General features: G+C 40.8%; 2 protein-coding genes across 3 annotated transcripts in view; one reads left to right on the top strand and one right to left on the bottom strand.

The window, feature by feature from the left end:
• The first annotated feature begins 310 nt into the window (after positions 1-310).
• LOC133996927 (lanosterol 14-alpha demethylase) lies at positions 311-5,936 on the top strand. Its single transcript, XM_062436435.1, has 10 exons — positions 311-648; positions 743-841; positions 1,561-1,737; positions 1,841-1,967; positions 2,172-2,346; positions 2,614-2,733; positions 3,186-3,381; positions 3,765-3,860; positions 3,992-4,160; positions 4,502-5,936. The coding sequence occupies exons 1-10, from the start codon at positions 487-489 to the stop codon at positions 4,678-4,680; spliced, it is 1,500 nt and encodes a 499-aa protein (XP_062292419.1). The 5' UTR covers positions 311-486; the 3' UTR covers positions 4,681-5,936.
• A 237-nt stretch (positions 5,937-6,173) lies between these two features.
• The window catches only part of akap9 (A kinase (PRKA) anchor protein 9), a 62,188-nt gene continuing 40,827 nt past the window's right edge, over positions 6,174-27,534 (bottom strand). Inside the window, exons 24-54 of one of the 2 annotated variants that reach the window (XM_062435641.1) lie at positions 27,252-27,369; positions 26,210-26,248; positions 25,048-25,280; positions 24,094-24,213; positions 21,282-21,458; positions 20,564-20,668; positions 19,823-19,975; positions 17,719-18,747; positions 16,970-17,107; positions 16,837-16,881; positions 16,579-16,719; positions 16,287-16,331; positions 15,290-16,126; positions 14,754-14,811; positions 14,100-14,221; positions 13,609-13,797; positions 13,337-13,504; positions 12,693-12,798; positions 12,319-12,514; positions 11,745-11,895; positions 11,237-11,581; positions 10,835-11,137; positions 10,501-10,718; positions 9,770-9,875; positions 9,317-9,511; positions 8,885-9,088; positions 8,405-8,637; positions 8,171-8,265; positions 7,907-8,084; positions 7,519-7,649; positions 6,174-6,682 (exon numbers count right to left, since the gene is read on the bottom strand). In XM_062435641.1, coding sequence (XP_062291625.1) covers positions 6,639-6,682; positions 7,519-7,649; positions 7,907-8,084; positions 8,171-8,265; positions 8,405-8,637; positions 8,885-9,088; positions 9,317-9,511; positions 9,770-9,875; positions 10,501-10,718; positions 10,835-11,137; positions 11,237-11,581; positions 11,745-11,895; positions 12,319-12,514; positions 12,693-12,798; positions 13,337-13,504; positions 13,609-13,797; positions 14,100-14,221; positions 14,754-14,811; positions 15,290-16,126; positions 16,287-16,331; positions 16,579-16,719; positions 16,837-16,881; positions 16,970-17,107; positions 17,719-18,747; positions 19,823-19,975; positions 20,564-20,668; positions 21,282-21,458; positions 24,094-24,213; positions 25,048-25,280; positions 26,210-26,248; positions 27,252-27,369 — 6,222 coding nt within the window. In that variant the 3' untranslated portion in view covers positions 6,174-6,638. The remainder of the gene's footprint in view (positions 6,683-7,518; positions 7,650-7,906; positions 8,085-8,170; positions 8,266-8,404; positions 8,638-8,884; positions 9,089-9,316; positions 9,512-9,769; positions 9,876-10,500; positions 10,719-10,834; positions 11,138-11,236; positions 11,582-11,744; positions 11,896-12,318; positions 12,515-12,692; positions 12,799-13,336; positions 13,505-13,608; positions 13,798-14,099; positions 14,222-14,753; positions 14,812-15,289; positions 16,127-16,286; positions 16,332-16,578; positions 16,720-16,836; positions 16,882-16,969; positions 17,108-17,718; positions 18,748-19,822; positions 19,976-20,563; positions 20,669-21,281; positions 21,459-24,093; positions 24,214-25,047; positions 25,281-26,209; positions 26,249-27,251; positions 27,370-27,534) is intronic. The other variant, XM_062435642.1, reaches the window with a different exon arrangement.

The following is a 27,534-nucleotide window of genomic DNA, read 5'->3' as shown; positions in this document are numbered from 1 at the left end:
CTTTTCTTTTCTTTTTAAATCAGACCACACTGAAAAACGTGCAGTTACGAAGAGGGACACGTTTAAAGTTAAATGTAACAATGATTTAATAGGACGCCAACCCAAACATCAATCGATGGGGCACCGACAATGGGACAGGCCATTTTTGTCTCGCTGCAGTGACATCATATAGCAAGACATCGGTTCAGGTAGCGGCAGCCAATCAGAGTGGGAGTTACTTGACGGACACGCGGCTAACAGCCAATAGAAAACCTCCTTTGGTCAGGCGGGGGCTGGACCAGCATTGACAGGTAAAGATGTTGGGGAAATATTAAAAAAGGTCTCCTGCATGAACATCAGACCCACTGGACGTCTATCAGCCGTAGTTACTTTTGAAGAAGTGAGCGGTTGTTTGTGGTAAACGAAACCACAAACCGGGTTTCCAGGTTCTAGTGGGTCTCTGAATCATTTGTTATTGAGGGACAGAGCCAGCTGTAAAGATTAAACATGTCTATGCACTTGTATCAGCTAAGCAGCAAACTGCTGGGGGATACTGTTGGGAAAGTCAGCGACAACCTGACCTCCGTGTTGCTGGCAGCTTCAGTCATCACTCTCACCCTTGGATATATTTCTAAAACACTGCTCAAACAAGCATCTGACAGTGATCTGGTAAGTTAGCTTAAGATCAAAGATTCAATGCTAAAAAATTGTTATTATGTTTGTATTCATCATTCACTGTTATTTCTCTTTTTTTGTTGTGCAGAAACCTCCACCTTTCATACCCTCCAGCATTCCCTTCCTGGGTCACGCTATTGCATTTGGAAAAAGCCCCATTGAATTTCTCGAAAATGCTTATGATAAAGTAAGTATTGCAGTAGCTATTCTTCCATTCACTGATTATTTGATTACAGACAATCAGCTACTACTTCTACTACTACTTCTTAGTTAAATTTGAGCAAAAATGCAAAATTCATTAATTACAGCTTCTCTAGTGTGAATAATTCCTGGTTTTCTCGATCCTATGTGATGTTAAACTAAATATTTGGGTTTTGCGAACACATGCCATTTGAATGTGTCAAACTAGGCTTTTGGAAACATTATATGCTATCTTATGACCTTTTCATGACCAAATGATTAATCTATAATGGGAATTATTGTTGTTTGTAGCCCCAGGTTAGTTTACTCATGCATAACACAGGACACTGAAAAAACAAAAATCTTGTCTCTAGCCCCATTTTTCTCAAGAAACACACCTCTTAGCCGTTTCACTTTTTTGAAGATCATCTAAACAAGGGTTCTCTGACTTTTAGGGCTTAAAATGATCCATTATCATAAACTATTGGATTGATACACATATATGGATTAGGAGCAGGGCAGCCAAAAAGTATTTTCCCCCTTTATTTATTTGAAGCCTGAACTGGCACAATTATCCAGATGTTAACAAGAAAAGTAAGAAGAGATAGGACAAGAGTAGATAAGATTAAATGTCTTGCAAGCTCTCAGATTTATATTGTGACCCCTTGTTGCAACCCCTCATGCTGAGAACCACTGTTTTAAAACCTTGTATCTCTTCTCCCGCAGTACGGCCCAGTGTTCAGTTTTACCATGGTGGGGAAAACTTTCACTTACTTGCTGGGCAGTGAAGCAGCCACACTGCTCTTCAACAGTAAGAATGAAGACCTGAACGCAGAGGACGTCTACTCCAGACTGACCACTCCAGTGTTTGGCAGAGGAGTGGCTTATGATGTGCCGAACCCTGTGAGTCCAACAGAACTGTCGAATTACGTTTCATTCATCAGTGAATCCACGTGGGTACAATAAGAGGAAAGTGTAACATGCATTTCCTTTTAATTTGTTGCAGATCTTTCTGGAACAAAAGAAGATGCTGAAGACTGGACTGAACATTGCTCATTTCAAGGAACATGTCAAAGTCATCGAGGCAGAGACCATAGAGTATTTTCAAAGATGGGGAGACAGCGGGGAGAGAAGTAAGATCCCTCACAGACTACTAGATTAAAACATAAATATTAGAAAATGAACCTGTGACATAAATCATATGTAACCAGAGCTCTTTCAGTTTTTACAAGTTTCAATTTTTCTGTTACTAAAATGTCATCCCATGTCATGTATTCATTTACTTAATTATGGTAAAAGCTTTGTTCTAACTGACGTAAATTCTGCTTGTTTTTTAGACCTGTTTGATGCCCTGTCTGAGCTGATCATCCTGACTGCCAGTAGCTGCCTTCATGGCAAGGAGATCCGCAGCATGCTGAACGAGCGCGTGGCCCAGCTCTATGCCGACCTGGACGGAGGATTCAGTCACGCTGCCTGGCTCCTTCCCGGCTGGCTCCCCCTGCCCAGCTTCAGGTAGGACTGCTGGAGGAGCTCAGGAAGTTCAGAACAGGACATCTGCATCAGGATGAAGCTGAGATTTGATTTTATTTATCTAGATGTATCTTCCTGATGAAAAACTATAGCATTTAGAATATAACAATACCAGATATGCCCAAAAAACTGCTGATACTTAAGATGTACAAGTAAATTCCAACCTAACTCTGCTTCTCTAGATGGAAATGTACAAACTTCTATACTTTGGGTAAAAGAAAATATTTCCATATATTCTGTTGTTGTTAGGAAGAGGGACAGAGCTCACATGGAGATCAAGAACATCTTCTTCAAGGTGATTCAGAAGCGCAGAAACTCCGGAGAGAAAGTGGATGACATCCTGCAGACTCTCATTGATGCCACCTACAAGTAAGACAACTTCAGCTGCTCAAATAATCCATGATAATGTTCAAAGACATTGTCCAGGAACACCACAATGTGATAGCATGGTTTTAAGTCTAGGATCATGCTGGTGCACTACATTTTCACCTTAAATGTTCACACGGATCCTTAAAGACATATAGCAAGTATTTGAATGTCTCTAAGGACTCTTTCTAAATCATAAGGTTTTCATACAGTAAGTAAAGAGTAAAAGTCAGTATACATCATATAATGACAGCAGTAGTGCTTAATATAAATCTAAAAGCAGTAACTGAGCTGAGGACCCCTGTACCATTTTAAAACCATTTTTTGACCCGCCTTGCCTCCATGGGCAAAATTAATATCAGAGACAGAATAGGCCAAAAAGTCTGAATAGTTAAAACATATACAATACACATTTATATATTTTAGGAGGTTAAATCTCTTTGTTTCTTCTCCAGAGATGGACGTCCCCTGAATGATAACGAGATTTCAGGGATGCTGATTGGTCTCCTCTTGGCGGGTCAGCACACGTCCTCCACCACGAGCGCCTGGATGGGTTTCTTCATGGCCAGAGACAAAGATCTGCAGGGGCGCTGCTACGCTGAGCAGAAGGCCGTGTGCGGAGAAGACCTGCCTCCACTAGACTTCGATCAGGTGGGTTTCAGCAAATAGTTCAAATTACAACTATACACAACATCACCTGGATATCAGCAACATTTCTCAGATCCAAATTCAACATCCAGGGCAACAAGCACATTTCAGTAAAATAATGCACAGTATAAAAACAGTTAGTTATAAAAAAAAAAGTAATAAAAATCTTACTGGTTTAAGTCTACTTTATAGCGCCATTATTGACTGTTACCCAGTATGTTAAGATCAAAGAGACTGGACACAATATAAAAGACATACAGAGTGTAAATAGTTCAAATTGACTATAGGCATGCTGCATTTTCTGTGCTCTGTGTGAAATAAGACTTGGTTTCTAGGCTGTGATGAATTACTTTGTTGGTTCTAACATTTTCGTGGTCGTCCCTCAGCTGAAGGAGCTCAACTTGTTGGAACGCTGTTTAAAGGAAACTCTGCGGCTCCGTCCACCCATTATGACCATGATGAGGATGGCTCGCTCTCCTCAGGTAAGACCAACAACCGGCTGGTTTTAAAAGTTCAACTGCTGTTTTTCAGATTACATGATTACAAGTCATATTGTACGAATTGGTCTTGGTAAATCTTTCAATTTGTGTGTATTGTCCCTTTTTTCCCTCAGACCGCAGCAGGCTACACCATCCCTGTGGGCCACCAGGTCTGTGTCTCCCCGACTGTTAACCACCGTCTGTACGACACCTGGGATGAGAGGATGGAGTTCAGGCCTGACCGCTATCTCAGTGACAACCCTGCAGGAGTGGAGAAGTTCGCCTATGTGCCATTTGGAGCTGGTGAGTATTAGTTGAATGAATATTATGTAAATATTGTCTGCTTTATAACAAAAAGTTTAGTTTTAAATTTCCTTGATAGCCATGATCAGTTGACTTACTATTTGAAAACTATTGGATGCACATTCATTTTGGTGGTGAGTGATTATGAGGCTCAGTTACTTTCTGTGCATTTAAAATCACTTTCATTTACATACAAAGTTGACTTTTTATTCATCGATAATAAATAAATATTTTATATTTATAAAATATAATAAAATAAATGATTTATTTTATAAAAACATATAATATGCTTAAATATGTATTAAACCAAACTGTACCACTGGGCTACTCTTCATGTTTAGGCCGTCATCGCTGCATCGGGGAGAACTTCGCCTACGTCCAGATCAAAACCATCTGGTCCACTTTACTCCGCATGTTCGACTTTGAACTGGTGGATGGATATTTTCCCACAATCAACTACACTACAATGATTCACACCCCTCACCACCCCATCATCAGATACAAGAGGAGGAAACAGTGAGAGATTGACAGGGGACACTGGGAGGGGCGAGGAGTGAAGACACGAGGAAACAGATAAACATCCTGAGTGGGACTTGAATTTAGATGAAAGCACTTTGCTGTTTCGAAATGTCAAACCTTTTACTTCTTGTGTCCAGCTTCCTTTATTCAGTCCGGAGTCCAGTCCTTTTTCTGAATGTCAACATAATTCATGATTTTTATGGTTCCAGAGATAAATACACTGGCTGTATGAATCTGACTTCAACACTGAGACTCATATTCAAAAAATGAACTACTAAAAATAGAAATGGACAGAGTTTGACTATTAGGGTGCCTTGATGATGGGAAAGAACATCTGTTGACTGAATTAAGCCTCTAGAGCCATCCTATGAAGCAGGTTTTCCTCAGTGGTTAATTGTAATGAGTAAAACCAGGGGGAGAATTTTACTGAAGTCCATTTGGGTGGAGAGACTGTTAGGGAGTTTTCTCAGCACAGTTACTCAGAAAACGTCATAGATCTTTGTTCCTGAGAGAAGCCTGTGGCCTTTTCCTGCAGAGTGAATTACATTAAAACAATGCAGAGATTACAAGATTATAACATCAAAACAATAACAACTGTGACAGGCCTTTTCCACTATAAACATTTTCACATGTCACAGTAGTAAGATCGCATGTGTAAATAATAAAATTGATGAAATTTAACAGCTTCAGTTTCAGGGTCTTGAAACTGTGCTATTATCATGGCTCACTGGGACACTGGAATATAACAGAGCCATTGTTAATGGTATTCGTAACACCTGCTGTGACACCCCGAACCATTTTGCAAGCCAGCGATTTGCTGTTCCTACAGAAGGAGTTACAGCACTACCAGGCTTTGTGTAAGTTTTGTTTTTCTAGCTGTGACTTAAAGGCTCCCCACACTCCCACAGGTGTTTTCAGTTATTTTGGCAGATTAGACTAAGATCTATTCAGGTTGGAAGTTGGTAAAACTGCACTGAACGTATGACTTATCATACTACATAGTGCAAAATAGCCTACAGTAAAGTATTGTGTTGTCAAGCATGCCTGCAGAACAGGCTAAATAAGTGATAACACCTGTGTGGGTTAAACATATAGGTGTGCAGTGCCTTTGAATTAGAAGCTTTTAAAGGTGACTTAATGAGGCATTTTTCTCTGCTGGACCTCATTAACAAACACTAACGACCTCTTGTGTGAACAGCAACAAACACTACAAGTGCAAAACTTTGAATCACAAATAAAAAGTGCTTATCAATAGTATATTTTGTTGTTTGATGTTTTTCCTGTTTATAGTTCTTTACATCCAGAATAAAACTGAGTTGGTAATGTTTGACATTCATGCACAAAAATGTTTTGTCATCCCAATTTTGATGTTGTGTTGCAGAAAAATGTATGATAATGATTTTATTGTAAGACCCAATAAAAATAAATTCTTGCCAGTGAATAAACAAGAAATGAGAAATACACAACTCTTTCAAATATCATAGTCCTCTTTATTTCAGTTTTTGACAAAATACCCAGAAAATTCAAAGCTCCTAATGCTTTACAAAAATACGTTCTCTACAAATGTCCTCTGTAGTCTGTCTGGCCTAAACAAAACACAGTGTAGTGTAGAATATCCAGTAGCAGCCTCCTTAACGATAAACCCAAACATTCTTTACATAACGCTCCACCCATACAACATAAACATATAAATTAATCACAAGGTTTTAAATTAGCATTAGACAAATATACATGATTGTAGATCATCCACAACAAAGAGGCAGATTAAATTACAAACATAGCTGTTTTTCAAGTGCTGGCGACAAAAAGCCCGAATACAACATGTCGTACACTAATAAAAAAATGTGTTTTGGTCCACATGGAAAGATACAGTCCACACCAGAACGATAGAAAACAGCAGAGCGCTCAGCACGAGAAAAGGCAACTGAGTTTCTTCAAGCCAAAGTCACTTTTCAGCATCTATCTTCTCAAGCCAAAGTGCAATTGAGCATATGAAGAAGCACCTGCAGAGGAAAAATGTGGGTAAGCAAATGTAGCAAACACTTTTTTGAAACAACAATGTGTGACTGGAAACAAAGGAATACTAATTAGTAGGCAAACCATAGTATCCCATTTTAGTGTCATTTTTATGAAAACAATGCAAAATTGTAACTTCAGCCCTGCTCATAATTTACTTACATAGTCTACACATATTTCTACACTGTCAAAGAATCTCTTGGACATTTGTGACATAAACATTTGCGTTAAAAATGTGGTCGTGTTTATCATGATTATGAATGTCCATATAAAACAACACTGCGCTCCATTTACATTTCTCAATTAAACATTTTCTTATGTGCTGCGTTGTTAGTGTTGCTGACATTCTTAAAATAACAAAAAACATGGAAGTTTGTTTTTGATGTTATCATAATCCCAAGATTCCAAATTGTAAATAGTGTTTGTGCAAAGTCCGGAAGCTCTGAAAAACAATCCAACTTCCACGCATCATACAGTAAGTGCCTGAAAATCTAGAAAAAATGGTAACGCCTCAGGTCAGCCAAAGTTAGGTTGATCATGGAATCAACCTGAAAATAAGAACTGTTGTGTTCTTGTTACCCTAGAATGAGACCATCTATATAGGGACGCCATGTTTCACTGACATGTTTCTACAGTAGCCCAGAATGGACAAACCAAATACTGACTCTAGAAAGGGCCTTTCACTCATTGTGCAAGTTTCACGGCTACTGTAGGTTCTCTTTCATGCTTGGAGGGGGAGGATGAGGAGTATTCAGCTGGTTGCAATCTGCAACGTCACTACTAAATCCTACACACTGGACCTTTAAGTGCTTGTATGTGTTACCTGATGTCACGCTCCCCAGCCTCCTCTGCAGAGCCTCCAGTCTAGAGATGTAGTCAGTGAGCGCTCGGTCAGGGTCGTAGCTTTGGAGGTGGGAACATGTGAGCGCGCCATGGTCTCCTGCCATGTGAAACCTACACAACACAGACACAACAGATGTATCACCCTTTCAGTACTGATTTCACAATATTTCACTCCCTTGAATGACTCACTTAAGTTATTTATCAATGAAAAACTTTCAAACATGTGCTTTCCTCTTGTTCATATGATTATTAATGATATGCTCAGAAAAAGTAAATGTAAAGATTAGACTTAAATAGATAGATTAATCAGAAAAAATATAACTTATAATTACAGTCATTGTTGGCTGCAGCATCATTGTCAGTTTTACCTGTGTTGTGTGGAGGAGACAGCCGATCTTGGTGATTCACGTCCACTTCGCCCCCTGCTGCTAGAGACTCCTCCTCCTCCTCCTCCTCCTCCTCCTCCTCCTACTCCTACACCTCCTCGTTCCCTGTACATGTCCACGTTGCCTGGGTGAAGATAAGGTGATTCTCTCACGTCCGTACCTGTGGGGGACAGAAAAAAAGCAATTTATTGAGCATCACGTTTTATTGACATGTAGGAAGTATAACACATGATACACTATGGTTACCTAATGTCTGTCCTCCTCCATTCTTGTTGACACTGCAGGAGATTGTGGAGCTCATCCCTGTTGCCTTGTGCCAACGCTTCACAAGGAAACGCATCCTGCATGAACCGAAAAGTTTGTGTAGGTTTTAGTCTTATAAAGTAAAAGCTGTGATCTCTGTGACAGCATGTACATCTTTTAGCATAAATGAATTCACTAGCCAAATCGAATCCTCAAAGCAGAGCTCCAGCTTCCTACCTGGAGAGGGCGATAGAGACTCGGACGGCAGAGCGGAAGCGCATCAGACCCCGCCGGCGCTGGCTGAGGGACTCCAAGCTGGAGAGTGACGGCCGGCTGCCCATCCTGGAGAGGAGCGACAGTGTAGCTTCCTCACACTCCTGGAAGCCTCCCAACAGCAACAGCAGATACTTCTTCTGGTAGATCAGTGCTTTTCGGAAACTTTCTGACCTTAGGTACTTCCCATACATCCTCTGGAGGCAGCAGACAGAGAGGAGAGAAGGAATGAAAAGATGAGCTTTAACAATGAAAACAGTCATTCTCCCGTTTAGCTTTGGTGGTTGAAACATGCTCATCTGCACTGAATTACAGCATTTAGCTTATGTTCATTCATTTTCAGTGGCCATATTTGAAACAGATTAATACAGGCAGTTATTGCTTTGCTACAAACTCAAGTTGACACGTGGAACTGCAGTGACTTGTTGGCTATTATCATCTGACCTTCAGTGCAGCATTGTCAGCCTCAGGTCCAGTTATCTCTTGAAGGGTGTCGGTCCTGATCTCCCCCCTGAGTCGGGCCACCTGGGCCTGGGCAAGGTGTAAGGCTTTCTCCATTCGGACCTTCTCTCGAGTCCAAGCCTCTCGCTCCTGAGAGACCAGCATCCCTGCCGAGTCCAATTTTGACACTCCTCGCCTGCTGCTGGACTGTAGGAAGAAAAGAAATAGTATAGTCAGAAGCTGCTCAATGAAATGATAGAAGATAATATTTTAAAGTTTAATATTACATTTGAGCTGATTAAAATGTGACACTAATAGTGCTTCTGGTGTGTAATATATCGTATGGTTTTGGCTGCAATATTCCTGCTACATGGTGAGATGACAATCAGTAGTGATAATTGTCTCTATCAATGGTATTTCCTGTCATGTACTCACGCCATCGCCTGATCCCAGTCCAGCCTGTCGGTAGCGTCGCAGCTCCTCTTCCAGGCGGAGTGTGTGGTTTCTCAAGTCATTCTTCTCTTCTGTCAGGCGGCTGACAAAACCTGTCAGCTCGACATTCTGCCTGAGCAGCCGCTCCGTCAGGGAGTTGGAGGAGCTGGAGGAGCCTCCTGCCAGCAAGGACGTGCTCTGAGAGAAAAAAAAACACAGGAGATAAACTTGCAGTCACAACCCTGTGTGGTCAAATTAGGACGTCAACAGATTTGAAAACATAAACGGTTGATTATGACTCATCATCCAAGTGAGGATTCTTCTTTTGATCAAAATGTGTCCAAGTGTTGAGTGGGTGAAATGAGAATTTCACAAAAAATACAGAAATATTTAATACAGAAGTCAAACTGTTCAAAATCCAAGGTTGTAAAAATAAATAAATAAATTAATTCAGACCTCAGGGACAGAGGGTAGACCTGGGGACTGTTGCAGTAAAGTGATGACCTCATCAACAGTGGACTGGACCAATGATAACTCTTCACTGTCGATCTCTGCAGTCAGCCTGTACAGAACACAATTCATGAAATCAATTCATTTATTAGAAAATACATAATATGATACTTGTTAATGATACTTGTAATATTGATACTGTTACTGCAAATAAACATATAAAAAGTTCATTTCTCATTCTAATATCTTCTGTATAATGTTAAACCTGCAATAACTGTATTTTGGCCACTTGGGGACAGCAGAAACAAGCTGTAAACACAACCCTGACATTTTATCACTTTTTAAGTTGATATTACACTACTTACTCCAGCGAATGGTGAATGTCCTCCTTTTAGTTTTACTTCTTAATGCTTCATTATGTTCAACCTGCTAGTCGGTAATTTTGTCTCTAGTGCTGAGCAGGTAGAGTAAAGTTAGTTTTTAGAGCTTTTTCACTGAAGTTGCTAGAAAAGGTGCTCATGAGAGCGGTGAGAGTAAACCAAAACTGTAAAATTGTAGCTGTAAAATCTAAATAATGAGCTGGAAAACACTAAAATGCCAAGTAGAGCTGAGGGGAAATGCATAGTCAGGTGATTATTCTTGATGATGATCTTCATCTCTAACCCTAACCCGATTCCTTTAGTAGTCATGTGATCCGTTGTCGCCATAAAAATATTGATTATAAGTGCTTTAATTACCTGCCAGTATTCTTGCTGGCCATGCTGCGGATCTTTGAGGAAACAAGGTGGAGTTTGCCGAGGATCTTGTCGACTGTGCGCCAAGGACCATGGTGCAGTCCGCTGCCGTGACCTGTCGAACTGACCTCTGGGTGGGGAGACGTGCCGGAGCTGGAACTCTTCTGCTGGAACACCCAGTCTTTAGTGCGGTTGGTGGACTCACTCTGACACACGGCCTGCTGCAGATGTTTAGATTACCACAACATGGATTAGCTGCTTTATATGTCATAAAATAAATGGGTAAAAAAGGAATAAAAACACTGTAAAAACTAAACAGAATGTAGTTGATACTCACATTTCGGCCGTCACCCTGCACAAGTCCACTCCCTTCACTCTCTCCTTCTCTGTGCTCTCCTAGTCGGGCCAACTTCTCCTCCAGCCTCTCCTTCTCCTCCTCTAGGCTCTTCCTCCTCTCCAGTTCTCTCTCCAGCTGCTCCTGGGTTTCTGACATTTGTGCTTCCAGGTTCTCCAGCTTGGCACGAGTCTCCAGCAGTGCCTCTTGGTCTCGTCTTGAACTCTGACCCGTCAAAGTCAGCTCCTCCTCTTTTCTTACCACCTCAAGCTTCTGGGCCTCCACCTGACTGAGGAGATGCACCACCTGGAGAAGAACAATATGATCAAATAAAAAGAGATGTTACATCATGGTGAATTATCATTTATATTTTTGTCCTCTATCTTTTGGCTATTTGGATTTCACCTGTGCATGCTTGTCATCCAGCTCTCTTTGAAGTCTTTCCAGAAGGTTCCCTTCCTCCATGAGTCCCCTCTGGTCCTCCTCTTCTCGCTGCTCATTAGAGGGACCACTGTCTGAGGAGACCCTTCTCCGCAGCTCCCTCTCCCTCCCCAAGGTAGTGCTCATCTCCTGGGCCTTTGCACGCTCCGTCTCCAACTGGACCTGGAGCTCTTGGAGGCGTCTGTTAAAGCTCAGGGCTTCCTGCTCAGCCTGCTGGGAAAACTGAAAAGAGGTCTGGCGTTCCAGCTCCAAGGCCGAGGTCAGCTGGCTCACGCATCTTTTCTGTTCCTCCAGAGTGAGGTGCAGGTCCTAGAAATGGAAAATGGAAACACCACTTGTTTTTAAAAATAAATAAAACAACACAAGAAAGGAAAATATAACAAGAGGGAGTGAAGAAGTTAACTCCAATTAACTTTTTAACTCAGATTAAAAAGTTCCAACATACAATAATGACCTGTGTAAAAGTTCTTACCTCCACTTCTTCTCGCTTACTGTCCTGGTTCCTTTCAGTTCTACACTTTTCCTTCTCCATGGCCCACTGAAGATCCCGGCTTTTCTTTCTCTCCTCTGACAGCTGGTCATTCAGTGCATCCACCTGTGCAGCCTTCTGCGATACCTCTGCCCTGTAGACAAAGATAATCTCATTGGGGTGGGAGCTAATGGACATTTTAATGGGAGAGGTTTGTTGCTTCTTATTTCTCATTGATGTCAAGGTTTAAGCAATTTCTCTCATTCTCTCGGACTTTTGAAGTATTCAGCAGCAGCACAGGTCTACCACATCATATTGTCCCAACAGCTGTAAATGAAAGTTATCAGCAAATATCAGGTGCTTGATTATGTTGTAATGTATTTATTGGGTCAATAAACAAAGAGAGACAGTGGGGACTGGATCAATTCTTACCCCAAAATCGTCATCATGAACAAATCGGCCTCAACAAACTATTATGACAATAGGAAATAACTTTGTTCAATGTGAAATGAATTAAACACCTCTGAGTTTTTCGGAGAAGGGATATATGTTATACTTGTTCATGTCTGCGTCTAACCTGAGTGTGTCCAGCTCTTTGAGGTGTTTGTGCTGAGACTTGAGCGTTGTCTCCAGCTCCAGTTTAGTTTGGGACAGTTCAGCCTTCAGCTCCTCCACCAGGAGCCTGTCTGCCTCTGCTGCTCCATCAGCTCCTCCACCCTCCCTCTGCTCCTTCACGCTACGCTCACCAGCCAGTGACACGGCAGACTGGGCACCTGACAGTCAACAATTAGTTATTAGAAAATCACAGTACATCCTCCCACTCAAAGCATCCTGTTGTGGCAAGTGGTTACTGGATACACACAGACTTGTACACACTTTTTGTATTTACTCAGCAAACAAATTTAAAAAACAAAATAAATGTGTGTTATAAAAGAAAAATATTAAAATCACCTTGATGAAGTTGCTCCAGTTGACCACGCAGTTGATGAATCTCAGACATGAGACTGGACCTGTCTGCAAAGTGGAGAGAACCCATCGCCTCTCTGTGCTGGGCATCCTGGATCATAAAACACAACATGTTTGATCACTGACTGATGAAAAGTGGACAGGTATGATAAGAAATCTGGTACCTGTTTTTGTCCGTCCAACATTTACAGATTTAGGTAATCTCTCACAAGATAGCCAGGCATTTAGATAATTTCATACCAATAATTCAGTTGGTTAGAGTTCAAAAACATCAAATACCACACTTCACACAGGACACACCTTTTTTTATTTCTTTTACTTTTATGGGCCACTTCCTTCAACAATCGTTCATTATTAAAGAAAAAGACTGGCATTCAGTTTTTCAGTTGTTATAAGAGGAAACTGGCAGGTTTTGACAGAAAGAGTGACATTAATTCTACAGTATCTGAGCCAGTACTGAATATTAACAGTAACGGAAACACAAAGAGCGTATTTTAAGTTGAACCTTATATTAATAACTATAGTCAAAAGTCCTTTCTGTTGCATTTAAAATGCATGTACAACAGTGGATATGACAGGCTGATCTTAATTTGGAGTAAATTCAATGCAACTAAATTCAGTTAACAGACCTGTTCAGCCAGTCTGCGCTCCAGCTGATTGAGGTGGATGATGGCGTCACTGGTGTCTAGCAGGTCTAACTGGCTATAGAGGGCATTCTTCAGCACGCTGCGCTCCCTCATAAATACCTTCTGCACTGCATCGAGGAGCTGCCCATGCCAGTCTGCATTGCCTGAAGTCTGGAGCAGAGAAACAGACAAAAGAGGAGTCATCCATTTGTCAACTCGGAAGTGGCTGACTGTTTGAGCTTTTCATAAACTTCTGTAGTGTTTGTTTCTTCTACCTGTGTTCCCCTGTGTGTCTGAATCTGGGTGATGAGGTCTTTGAGAGATGCAATTGTTGCCAGCAAGGCATCTCTTTCCTTCACCCAGCCTTGGACGTTGAACTGGCTGCTTGGCTCGCCTTCAGGAAGAGGAAACTCTGACAGAGAGAGAACCTGCATGCCCTCCTGGTGCACCTCACGGAGCAACGTCTAAATAGACAAATACCACACAGACATGTTAATGGGATTAACGTCATTCTATGCTATTGCTGAATGATAAGAACACTTCTACATCTACCAGGGGAATTTAGTTGAACAGGCCAGTACAGATCACACACAGCATTTAATCATCACTAAAACATCACTATAACTACAGCTAAATTCAATCCAGCTTTTAAATAAAGGAAAAGACAACATTACTATGTACATCATTGCAATATTCACTAAAATAATCAAAATCTCAGCTGATACTTAATCTAATATCACAATTCATTGATGAGGACAAGTTGTACCTTGATTCGATCAGGTAGTGGATCATCAGTCTCTCTCCTGGCGCCCTCTGGAGTTGTCCTGAACTCCTGATGCAAACTCGGGAGGTCATATCCGGTCCGCTGGCTGTAGTCTGAGCTGCTGTCTGCAAGAGGACAAAACCTTGCTTATAACAAAATACAGAAAATGGTGAATGACAAAAGAGCATTCATATGTGCTTCAAAGGAAGGGTTTTTTAAAAAGTCTGTCTTAACACAATAATGACATGCCCTATGTATGCAGAAACAGGTCTTGGTTGAAGTAACAATGAAATAAACTGAGGGGTTAATGTATGACCTGCTTTCAGATGGCAATAGTAAGCATCACAGCATGATGTGTAAATGTGTAAAATTGAAATCAGAGGTCACGACAAAGGTTTTAAACTGATGATCGATCAGGAAGATCAGGAAAAACAACAAATATTGGAAACATTTCTAATATGAAGAACGTAAATCAAAACCCCCATTATAGCTCTTTTGCCACATAAAGTAACAGCAGAAAACCCACAAATATTTTGAATACTGGAGGAAAAATTTTGACAATGAAAATTTGTGATGACTAAAATACTGCAGAACAATCTGACATGAAACATTTGAAGCATTAATGTAAACAGTGGAGTTTAATGAGTTGTATTTTACCACTGGTGTAGCCATCTTTGAACTGTGATGCAGGACGGTCTTGTCTTGATGAGGGGACCTACAAAGGATGAAATATGATTTAAATAATTATTTCACCGTATGGATGACAAATAAAAATAATACAACAAGTAATCTTTGCATATTGATCCTTCCTTCATTCAAAATCCCCCAAAATTGCTTAACGCATTCATTCACATCTTGTAATACAGCATGTATGGTACTCAGCAGCAGAACAGGATTCTTTAAAAGTGGGCGTAACACATATTTCTCATTTCATTTGTGCAACTAAGGAATTTGTCAGACTAAATGTGATAACAGCAATTCCTGATACAAAATTACGACAAAAATTCTTGATGTCAATAAAACAAAAAGCTCTACATCTTCTCAAACACGTCAAAACAAAACTGATTGCAGAATGAAACATGTACATAATTATATTGTAACCACAGTCATGACTTACATACTATAATACATTTCAACAACCTACAGTATGACCCACTTACAGTAGTGCAGAACAAATAGTTTGCTGTCCTCACCTCAGTCAAGCGCAGCTTCTCAATGACAGCCTTTAGGGCTTTACACTCGTCCTCCAGAGCCTGTGTGTCCCTGCGCAGGGTGTCGCTCTCTGAAATATGCCGGGCCTCCATGTCCAAGATTTCTGCTGCATGGAGCTCCTGCATTTGTACAATCTTCTCCTGGAACTCTCCAATCACCTCCTCCATCTCCTCTTTGTTGTCAGCTGAAGGAGACTCGCTGTCAGCCATTTGGAGAGCTTCGGTCTGTGTGAATGAGTCCGTCACAGCCACATGTTGCTGCTCGGAGCTGCTGTTAAGCCGAGTGCTGTGAGATTTGTTGGAGGACTGGCTGGAAGTGGCGTTGGAGTTTTTCCTTGAGAGAGATGGTTTATCTTTGGCACTGCTTCCCTTACCAGCTGGCTGTTTGCCTCCTTTCCTTTTGGGCTGGGCGGTGGAGGAGGAAGAAGTAGAGGAAACAGGCTGAGGAGACAGAGATGGAGACGGAGATTGAGGAGAGGAGTCTGCTGTCTTCATCAGGGCTGCTCGTACCTCCTGGAGCTCCTCTTTGAGCTTTGAAATGGAGAGTTCACGGACATTGAGTTCCTCCTGTAGTTTCTCGTTATGCTGCCTGAAGCCGTTCAGTTCTTCTTTGGTGGTACCCACATTCTTTTTGACCTCCTGGAGGTCCTCTTTGAGTTTAGAAATAGAAACTTCGCGGACTTGGATGTCCTCCTGAAGTTTCTCATTATTCTGCCTGTAACTGTTGAGTTCTTCTTTGCTGGAATCCGCATCGTTTCTGACCTCCTGGAGCTCTTTGAGTAGCTCCGTCATGTTGGCTCTGTCCTGATCAGCTTTTACCTGAAGGACAATTGAGGTGAAACAGGTGGTGAAATGCATACATGTCAGAAAATGAAAAGCTTATTCATAAAAATCATAAATATTCAAGATATATAAATACACTGGTAATACACAATTTATCAATGCAGCAAAATTAAGTTATCAAACATTTTCTACTTACTTGGAAAAGTTCTCCTTTAAGGTGAGCGATGGTCATTTCTCGCTCCTTTAAAAAAAAAGAGGAACATTTTCATTAAAAACTGTATTTACATATGAGGATTGGGGCAGTAATATATTATTTCAATAAAAAGAAGAGTTTTCTAACTTAAAGCAAAGCTAACATTTTCCTTTCACAAAAAGTTTCCAATTCAGTTTAACTTAAAAAAAATGGTTTTATTTATATGTAAAAAGTTAAAACAGAGAATACACAGAATGTGTTTGTAATGATTTTCAATGTTCAACTGGCACTGTACCTGCAGCAGCTCCTGTAGCTTCTCTAGACCCTCCTTGCAGCTGTTCAGCTCTTCTTTGGTAGCACTAGCTTCATTTTGAGCTGATGTGAGTTCCCTTTGAAGCTTGGATACCTTTGCCTCTTCATCACCTCCAGATGATTCCTAAAAGTGACAAAGTTTGAAGTATTAGACACAAATTTCCAGTATGCATGCTCACTTCTGTGAAAAAAAAATAAAAATAAAATGTATACTGTGAATGTTTTAAAAAATGAATCCTACCCTTTGAAGCTGGTCCTGGAGTCTCTCTAGTGTTTCAGTTTTTTCCTGGAGAGAAAAAGACAAGTTCATGAGTCTCACCAAACATCAAAAATACTTTCACAAGTGGTATGAACACCAAGATGCAGTTACATACCGTGAGCTCTTCCTGTAATTTGCTGCAGCCCTCCTTGTAGTTGTTGAGCTGCTCTTTGGTGGCCGCCGCCTCGTCTCTGACTTCCTGCAATTCCTGAAGAAGCTCCGACTCTGTTGGTTGGTCAGCAGCAGAGTGGGCCTGATAAAAAGGTCACAGAGATTCAGAGTTATTAGAGCTGTATTGGGCAAGGGACAATGTCATTAATGGTTTTTTAGTAGTTAATCATTTATCAGAGTACACACAAAGTCACACTAATGTGCCCTGATAATGACTAACAAAGTGCTTCTACTTTTATGAATCCATACAGCACAGACATTTGGTGTAGGTCCCACTGTTTACAAATCTTGAACTCACTCAATCTGCTTTGCATGGTTTATAAATGTACTAATTTTGGATGGAAGATGTAGTTTCTTTGGGCTTCTACCTCTCTATTAATATTTATAAAAACTGGAACTCAATGGTATGGTTGGTCACAGCACTCTATGTATATTTCCATAAATGATAAACACACCCTGGACTGACACTTTAGAGGAGGCTCTCTGTGTTCTTTAAAATAATAGTTTCTACTGTATATCTATATTTTATATTATTTGGATTCTTGCTGTAGAGCATTAGAAGAGAAGATTGATATCACTCTCCTGTCTGTTCAGTAAATATGTAGACTGGAAACAGGGGAAAATCTACGGGGGTTGATGTTTTGGAGGGGGATTATGAGGAAGGACCGGCAGCAGTAACTTCTGAACTCTTACCTTCACAGCTGGTGATGTCTTCTGGTGTGTCCTGGCCTTCATCTGATTGAGCAGATCCATGAGTACCGACAGCCTCCTCTCGTACTCCAGCACCTCCTCCTCAGAGCTGGACAGCAGCTGCTTCTGGAGCTCCTGGTCTTTCTGCATCCCACTGAGACCCACCTCCAGCTCATGAAGCTTCTGGGTCAGATGAACCACCTTCCCTGTAGGAACTTGTTTCAGTTGAGCTAGCCCACTGAAATCCATTTGGGGAATACCAAAGTCACCTAAGTCATGTGCTTGTGGCTCCACATGTCTCTGCAGCGCCTGGTGCTCTTTGGATATCCCGGATTGCTGCTGCTGCTGCTGCTGCTGGAAAGCCTCCAGTGTGGCTTGACTGACGAGCACTGTAGCCATTTTCTCCCTCAGATTTTCCTCCAGATTAGAGACCTTCTGTTGGAGACGATCTGCATCGCTCCGAGCTTGCTCCACAACGAGGCGACAGCGGCTTAACTCAGAGTCCTTTTCACCCACCAAGTTCTCAAGATCCCGGATGCGGAGACCTAGCTCTTCCACTCTGGATGTTGCACTTTGCTCTAGAGCTTGTACTTGGGCCTGCATGACAACAAGGCCAGCAGTTTTCTCCCTAAGAGCTTCTTCGAGCTCATCCTCTGGGCTCTCCAGTTTTTCTGTTTGGGCTAAAGCTTGTGCACTTTCCTTCAAGTGCATGTATGTCTCCAACAGCTTACTGTGCTCTGTTTTGAGTGTATCAAGCTCTTTGGCAGCCATGTCCATTCTCTGCTTCATCTCATCGTATTCCTCTTTACTCGGCCCCCACACTCCACTCTCTGGCTCAGCCTGGGTGTCCTCATCTTCCTCTGTAGTCTGTTTCTGCTCAATATTGGCCAGTTCTTGCTGAAGTTTGTCTATGACAGCATTCAGCTGGTCGAGTTCCTCCTCGTTATTCCTCTTTAAGCGCTCTTGTTCGCTCCGCAGGCACTCCACCTGGGACTCATGGTCTTTTATAAGCTCATCCCGCTCATCAATTTCCTAAAGAGTAAAACAGATATTATCAGACCATAAAGATATCATATTGTAGGAGTCCATGGCTATCCCGCTGTTTGATAAACATCTGAGTCCCTGCAGTGCAAGAAAATATTTTGATGGGGCCCAAATGAATGTAGTTAGATTGTATTTCAACTTGTAAGTGCTCTGCAGAGACTCAGAGGTTTAATAAGCCACCTCAGATGAGCAAATGATCACCTCACAACAAAAGATGGTGATGTGGATCTACTTATTAAGACAAAACTAAAACTAAAACAACCCAAAAATAAAAAAATAAAAATTTAAAAATGGAGCCAACAAAAATGAAATTGAACAAAAAACCAGAGAACACACACTGATGCACTACCACGGATACACGCATATGCGAAATAGACTTTTATTCTATTTCGTATACACGTATGGTGTTACCTTGTTATCAGAGGCTGTTTCCATGTGTTGGAGCTTAGTGATCTGTTCATTAAGAAGTGCTATTTCCCTGTCCTTCTCCTCCATCACCTTCAAAAGTCAGAGATTATAATGTGATGGCTATTAATAAACATTGTCACGTGAAAGTCCAGTTTGCCTTGTGGCAGTGAAAATTCACTGATTGTGTCAGAGGAGAAACATGTTGGCAAAAAGTTAATGGGCAAAAAACACTTAAGTAAAGCAAACAATTAACTTTAAAAAGTGCAATCAAATCCATTATGAATAAAAACTGTCCCGTTTTTGACTGTTGGTAGCCTTTGATGGTTGTGAGAAGGAGTCAGACATTTTGTTGTATCATTACAGTTAGGCTACAAGCTTATCTGGAAATGTCAAACATTTTTTACATCAGTCAACAGTTTAGAAGTAACCAGTAACCAGAAGTTTATATTTTGCTTTTTAGGAGAGCTATTTGCAAATAGAAAAGTGAAACAAATTAAACATACAGTAAGTCTTAAGAGTACGTTTTGGCTGGTATCTGTCTGATAAGCCATTCACAGGTTTTAAGAGAGCTATAATTCAAACAGATCCAGACTGTGCATCACAATCCTGTGTAAAGATACTGGAATATATCCATTGCAGCAAGACGGCTGATTACCTGGAGCATGCTATCCCTTGTTTCTAGGTATTGCTGCTGGCTGCTGATCTCCTTCCTCTGGATCTCCAGCTGCATGTGAAGCTGCTGCACCTCCTCACTCTTGTTCTCCAGCTCCTCTCTGAACTGCTCCAGTTGCTCCTCCAGGTTACAGATCTGAGGTAACAGGTAAATATGGCAAGCACTTTAGAGGAGACTGCACAACATGCACCTGACTAATATGACAGAAAAACCCACACTGCAGATTTTCTCTGTGGCACTAGTGAGCTAATAAATCTAACTGTTCTTGTAATTAAAGAAAATTGCTGATCTTGATATCATAAGATAGTACAGCACTAATGGGTTTTCGCCTGCAGCAATGTTTTCTTAATGTTAATAATCTAGTTCTTTGGATGGTGGAAGAAAATACTTGCTTTTGACATATCTTGTTTAAATGTTTGCAGAATTTAATGTAGATTCAGGTGCCATCTGCAAATACATATTAGAACCAAAAAAAAAACCAAACCCTCTTCCCAGGCAGCCTAATATCCTTACAACATGTGTGTTAACATGTACTCTTGCTCTTGTTTTTCCAAAGTGAATCAAATGCTTTAGTTTATGACATCAGCATCAACAAATCATCAAAATAAGCTTGATGCATGCTTAAATGTGTAATGATTGTCCTCTTAATATAAAGTTAAAAAAAAAGCTAAAATAACAAAAGGTGGCTAGTTCGAAAAAACGAAAAAGTGATCGGTGCACTACCTCCTTCTCTTTCCGCTCCAAAGCTTCTCGCTCTGTTTGTAACTGAGCCTCCAGTGTGGAGTGTTTTGCCTCGGTGATGGATTCATTCTGCTTCTTTTGTTCAACCTGCAACACACAAAACAACACACACACACACACACACATAAGAAACTACTATTTAGCTCAGCGGTTTTTACTGCAGTTGCAGAAAGATATAAAGGAGCAAACTTTTTTTTTCAAGGATGCACATTGAAAAATGTGCATCCTCCCATTCCTCCTCTCAAAAAGGAAAAACAGAAATTAATAATTGTTGTGCTTTTTTTTCTCCACCGTCAAATGCAGAATGAGTATTGAATCCTTTATCGTGTGGCTGGATCTGTTCAATTTGTCAGCTGAGCAGCAGTATTTTGCACACTGTTCACTCACCACAGCCCTCCGCTAACACTGGGGGACAATCTAGACAGTTGCTAGCCATAGCTCAGTGTCATCACTAACAGCAAACTGCCAGGGTGGCTGAAGTAGACCCACCCACACATTGTTCTCCCTCTCCGTGCATCCTTCCCCTCCTCCCATTCCTCCTCTAGCTGTCACCTCATCTACATGCTCTCACACACACCCTCTGCCATGCTCCACAGCTATTGTTCGGCTTTTTCTCTCCTGCCGTCTCTGCATCAAGTCTCCAGCACATCCTTCACATTCTTCATCTCCCTCTTCCCCCTCTCCCCCTCCCCTTCCTCACCTTCTCCAGGGACTCAGCACTGGCCAGCAGGGCCTGCTCCAGTTCGCGGATGCGGCTCTCCAGCTTGTCAATCTCTTCGTCGCGCTCTCCCAACTCACGACGCAGCTGCTCTGAGCTGAGCAGCAGCTCACTGCACCAATCCGCCTTCTCTTTCAGCTGGGAGGTCAGCTGGTCCACCTGGTATTGAGGGAGAGAGAGAGACAAGGAGAGAAGGAGAGAGAGGGGGGATCATTTAATGAGATTCGCTTTCAGACACCACTCGCTACAGCGTAGCTGGTACATGTACAGCTAGCTGGGAGGTCAGCTGATCCACCTGAGAAAGGAGGGGGCCGGGATTGAGAAGAGGTGCAGGGAACAGAGGGGAGAGAGATTTCATTCAGGGTGACACAAACCACAGAGCAAAACATTAACCAGGTGGACGGCTGGCAGGTAACTGATCCACCTGTGAGATGGGGAGAACCGCAGTAGATCAATGATGGGGAGGAGGAGGGGTCAACATAAGGAAGGTTTATTTAGGATGAAGAAGAAAGTGGAAAAGCACATAATATCTAGACGGTAAATTGTTTCCCCTGCATTGTTAATCATGAAAACTATGATACAGTCCTTCATAAAAGATGACATTTGTTTACACTGTTGTTTCAAAATGCATTTTCAGGATCTTGTGCCAAAGAAAATTTAGATTATATTCAAATCAATTGCAAAATGAAAAAATTGTAGTAAGACAGATGAAATACATCCCTTCACTGGCAGGCCTTCATTAAATATTAATATGACCAGAGTGAAAGATGGCTCTTCACGAGCACAGTATGGGCTATATATATGTTTAAGTTTCAAGAGAATGTCCCTTGAGGTTCACTTATAGATGGATTTTAGTGAACCGTAGTAGAGTGTTTTTATTATCCAGTTTCTTGCTTGACATTCAAGGATAAACATAGCTAGAGAATGGCAAGTTTATCTTTTATTTGCATAGAAACAGGTTTTAAACAAGTAATGTTTCTAAAACTTTCTAAATGAAATTTCAAGATGACCTGGTGAATAAAATGTTAAAGCAGGCAGGGCCATTGGTTTTATAGATGATATTTTGTATCATCTTAAAAAGGAGGAGAATAATTTAGCTTATTTCATTTTCATAATTTTCTGATCTACTGTGAGCTTGACCCCATTCTCTGTTTGTTCAGACTGGGACATTTGAAGGAGAGACAAGGAGAGACAAGGAGAGACCAGAGTGAAAAAGAACGATATTTTGAGGTTGAGTAGCTTCCAAATGAGGACACATACTGTACAGTACAGAAGGATCAAACTGGACAAAGGGGTAAGAAGGGAATGAGAGATAGACAGGCCATTAATTGTTACAGGGGTGGGCGGGATTACTATAATGCAGTAAATGCTCTCTGGGGAAATTCTACATGTAGCTAGAAGCAGTACCTTTAAGGTTACTCCATCCACCTGCAATAAGCCAGGGAGAAAGAAGGCAGCGGCATAGAGGACCAGAGGATGGAGAGTTTGAGGGCAAATGGAGAGAGGTTAGCCGAGGAGGAAGCAGAGGAAGAAAAAGCCCTTAGAGATAAAAATGTGGCAGGAGTCTGTCTCTGGAAATTTTAGAAATGGTAGAGGTTATCTTTGTGGTGTTAGCCTATAAGTTTAAAGGACACAAACGCGCCACAAGATCAACAGTTTTGAACTATTCTTACTATAAAGTGTGTATCTATTGTACACCAATCACAGCTATGATTAGAAATTATACTGCACAGGTATTTTTATTATTAAAAGAGGAACAAACTGGTTACTCTAAAAAGGAGGAAATAAAACATTATCATAACACAGAACAGCTGATTTTGTAAATCTAATTGTATTATTTATATCATCTAAAGGAGCATTTGTTGAATGTAACTATACTGTTTGTATTTCCTTTTTAGAAAGTGGCTTTACAATAAACAGGGCAAGGCTCTACAAATTGATTAGTTTGAGGACAGTAGCACTTCAAACATGCAGCAGCACCTTGAAACAGGGTTGCTCAAAATTATACACGGTGACTTGATAAAAAAGACATTACCTAAATAACCAAACAGCATTCACAGCGCAGCCGAAGCAAATAAGCATCATTCATTGTGGAACTGAAAGCAGTGAAACAACATTTTGCCATTTGAAAAAGTTGAGAAAATGTAATTGACAAAATGCTCTGTTATTTTACAGGCTGTAGAAAAGAACATTGTTGCCTGTCAGTGACGTTGTTGTGCATGGATGTGAAAATTCAATAAGGATGATCTTTTCTCTTCCTGTATGTTTTGCCTGATTTCCTCTATGGGAGAATTTTTGACTTTCTTTCCCACTCAAATCTTCAATTTTCCCAACCTGTCAAAGTTGTTCTGACATATCTGACCAATGATCTTTCTGCCTGTGATCCTGAGGGTAGTGAGTCCTCAGATGCTGTTCTTTTAACTTCCACTGCAATCCTTTCATTCCCATTCCTGCTATTATGTAACCCATTATCACCATTATCTCTAAGATGTTCAGGGAGAGTCACCATCGCTTTATAATTTTACTCCATTGTGTATTTGTTCATTGTGGAGTAAAACCAACCATTCAGCAGGACAAACACTAATCCCACTCTCACTCTTTAGCCTGCATAACACTCCCACTAAAACAACTTTGGTATAATTTTCGAGGCAGCACTGTAATTCTACCAGATCTATTGTTCAGCTGTGTGACTTTAAGCTCAGTGTTTGTGGCCAAAGCAGTGTCGTGCTCAGAAAATAAGCATCTCTATTACATCCTGGTCCTCTAGCTAAACAACAGAGCTTTCTCTTGTTACCTCTTTGTTTTTTTGCTCAGAGACAGCCTGAAACTTCTGTGGATTCTTCAGCTGCTCCTCCAGTTTCTGGATCTCCTGCTGGAAGAAATCCCTCTCGTGTTCTCGGTCCACAGCTTGTTCCTGGATGCCAAAACAAAGACAGAATGAAGATATATAAAGCTAATGAACATACATAAATAGATATCTGGATTTAAATTTTTTTATGCAAACTACAGAAAAATATATGACTAAAGCAAACTACAGATGTCTGATGATACAGTAAAGAATAAGACACATTACGTAATTAGAAAAATTGTTGTGTTGTGTACAAATGTGGTCATTTTATATTTGAGTGTAACTGACGTCAACAAACCAGAGCAGAAAGAATCTGCATTCAAACCACATCGAAACAATGCCAACTCCTGGCCAAGTGGCCCAATTATGATAATGGGAACACAACTCATTAGACCATGAGCCAAAAAAGGAAAAAAAAGACAAAAATTATTAAATTGGCTTTTAGAGTAGTTGGACTAGCTTGAGCCTGCACATCTCAGTAGTGTTAACCTAATTCTTATTTCAAGTTAACAGTAAGTCAATATTCAAGTCAGTTCTATGGTTTGAAAAAATGTAAACCAACACCTTTCTTCTTTCAACCTTGATGGAAAATGATCGAAGATAAAAGTGTTGCTAATAACAAGAAACACTCATCATCATTACACATCTTTCAAGACACAAATTGTAATGAGCTTTAGAGTTGTTTCCTTGAGGTTGCATGCTGCTGTAGCCATGTCCAAAACTAATAAGGCACAATTAGCAGCATGTGCCTCTTGGAAAAAAGGAAACTTTGCAGAAGGGTTTTCAAAGAAGACTGGAAAGAACAGCTTTGTATTTGATCTTATAAACTGTGCATTTTGAATACTGAATAAAACTCAACTTTATACCAGAAATAATTTTTTGACCTGTTGTGCCACTTACATCAAGGAACCTCCTGTTCTTATCCAGCTGTTTCTCCAGAGCTTGAATCTGCTGCTGGAGGTCTCCGTTCTCCGTCCTCTGAGCGTGCTCCAGCTCGATCACCCTGTTGACCTGCTCCTCCAGCTCCGCCTCCAGCAGTTTCACCTGCTTCAGGAGGTCGGCGTTCTCCTTCTCCGCCTGACGCTGGACCTCCACCTTCTCTTTCATCAGTTTCTCCGTCTCCTCCAGCAGGTCTAGACAACACGATGGAGGAAGTAGGAGAAGTTTAGGTGCTGCTGCCTGGAAATTAAAGTTATTTAATCATTCAGATTTAATTTTAGTGATGAATAGCATGCTGAGATGAAGTTACTGAAAAGTCTGAGGTTTATGAGCCTTGTGATGAGATTAGATTTTGCCTTGTTGGTAAACATTATAAATATGTGGTGTAAAAAAAAACAACTAAAAACTAAAATCTTTTACAATGTGGTCACAACTCTGCTCCATCTGAAAATATGGCTAACCTCAGACTCTTCCATCATCTCATTCCGCTTTCCAAAATAATACCCCGTTACCGAACGTGATCCCCCAACATGATGCCTCTTTGCCCTTCTGTTGCCACCAGTGAACAACCCACACCAGTTCACCCAGGATCAACCCCCCGCAGGATTAGTGCAAAAGTAACAGGGTGTGAGAGTGCGAATGACAGATGAGACAGGTGGACAGTCCAGACATTGCAATATCCATGCCCAATAAGCATTTACAGGCAGGGGGAGCGGGAATTCCTGAACAGCCAATCATCTCACTCATTAAAAGAAATTCTCTCAATATACAGTATAACCTTAAAAAGAAAAAGACACTTCAATTCAGAGTGTAGATGATTGACAATTAGGAAATAATGACTTTGGATAAATGCCTGAAGATTACTTCCATTTCATCATGCTAAAATGAGGGCTAACACTGATTCAAAGACATTAAAATGACAAACCAGGACAAAATCAATCAAAATGAAATGCTGAAGCGAAGGTTAGTGATTGAACTGAGTGAGTTTGTGAGCCAATAGCAAGCAAGATCCAAGCTTTGTTGGTGAGTTACTGGATTAGGGTTAGAGAGAGATATACTGTCACTCAGCTAGGACAATTAAAGAAACATAGATATAACTGAGCCATGCTCAAAGTGGACACACCTGCTTCAGGTGCTGCAACCATTGCAGCTTCAACTAGGCCTACAGGAGAATAAGAAAGCAAAAAGAATTTAACATGCTCATTTTTTTTTTGTCAAGAACAGGAAAACTTTTAGAAAAGTCAGAGAAGGGTGGAGATAAGACGGCAGTGCTTTTCTGTCTGTTTCACAGTAGTAGGTTAAGGCTGTGTCGCCAAAGGATGGAGATGGAGAAGCAAATGTTGTGAAAGGGAGAAGTTTCTGAAATAGCCCCTTTTAGATGTATACCGTTACATATAGAATACTTACCTTTTCTTATCAGATAATGTACTGAGGGGATACCTTTTTGATAATAAAGGGGTTATAGTGCAAAATCAACAGATACAGGTATCAAACTCGATGTTCCAGGTGCATTTCTATTAATACCTGAACATTTATGATTTGTGGCACAACTACCAGTAGCAAGTGCTTAAAAAATGTAGAGAAGCTGATTGATTTCACTCAGCAAAAATAAAGATTGTATTGACTTTTTGACCTTTGGTCTTTATTCCTGTCACAAATAATGCTGCCACGTGGTCTGTGGATCTTTAAAGAAAAGCTTTACTTGTTCCTGAAAACAATATAAATGCAGGAATCTAGGAATTGTTTACTGTTAATATACTGTCTACAGTACAATACTTTAAAACAGAAGCTGAAAACAATGATAACAACTACTGTATGACATGTAGCTGACACACTGAATCATGCTGTCTCCTGTAATTCAAGAACAATTTATGTTTGAATTTAACTTTTGATGCAGCTATACTGAACAAACTGTCTTGTTAAACCTGAACCTTGATACAAAATAGAACATAAAACTTTCAGTCACAGGTGATATTTTGTATTTTTGCTTCCTGATATACTAGTTTATTGCTGGGATGCAACAAAGTTTAGACCATGTTAATTTAATTCATGTCCTAATATTTCCCTTTCAACTACAATGATGATAACTGCCTATGAGTAGGTTCTTTTTTTGAAATCAAGCCTATTATTTTCCTTCTCCGTTAAGGGAATTCTGGGATACGTACGAAGCTCACGGGGCCCAGCATGCTCCCTCATGGCGTCCTGTTGCCTTGACAGCAGCTCACGCTCCTCCTGCATCTGAAGCCTCTCCTGCTCCAACTCGTGCAGCCGGCTACCTGTAACCTGCAGAGAAAATGACTTTCAGCTTATCTGCAACTTTATTTTTTTATTTATATTTAGAAAGCAGAATAAGTTGGGTTGACATGGCCAAGACAATATTTGTAAAGGATCAGAGTCTCTCAGTATGTAATGATTTACATCTTAAAGGCACATAAAGAATATTGAGTA

The sequence above is a fragment of the Scomber scombrus genome, chromosome 16 (genome assembly GCF_963691925.1).
Source record: "Scomber scombrus chromosome 16, fScoSco1.1, whole genome shotgun sequence".
Taxonomy (NCBI): Eukaryota; Metazoa; Chordata; class Actinopteri; order Scombriformes; family Scombridae; genus Scomber; species Scomber scombrus.
This window is presented reverse-complemented; position numbering and strand designations above follow the sequence as displayed.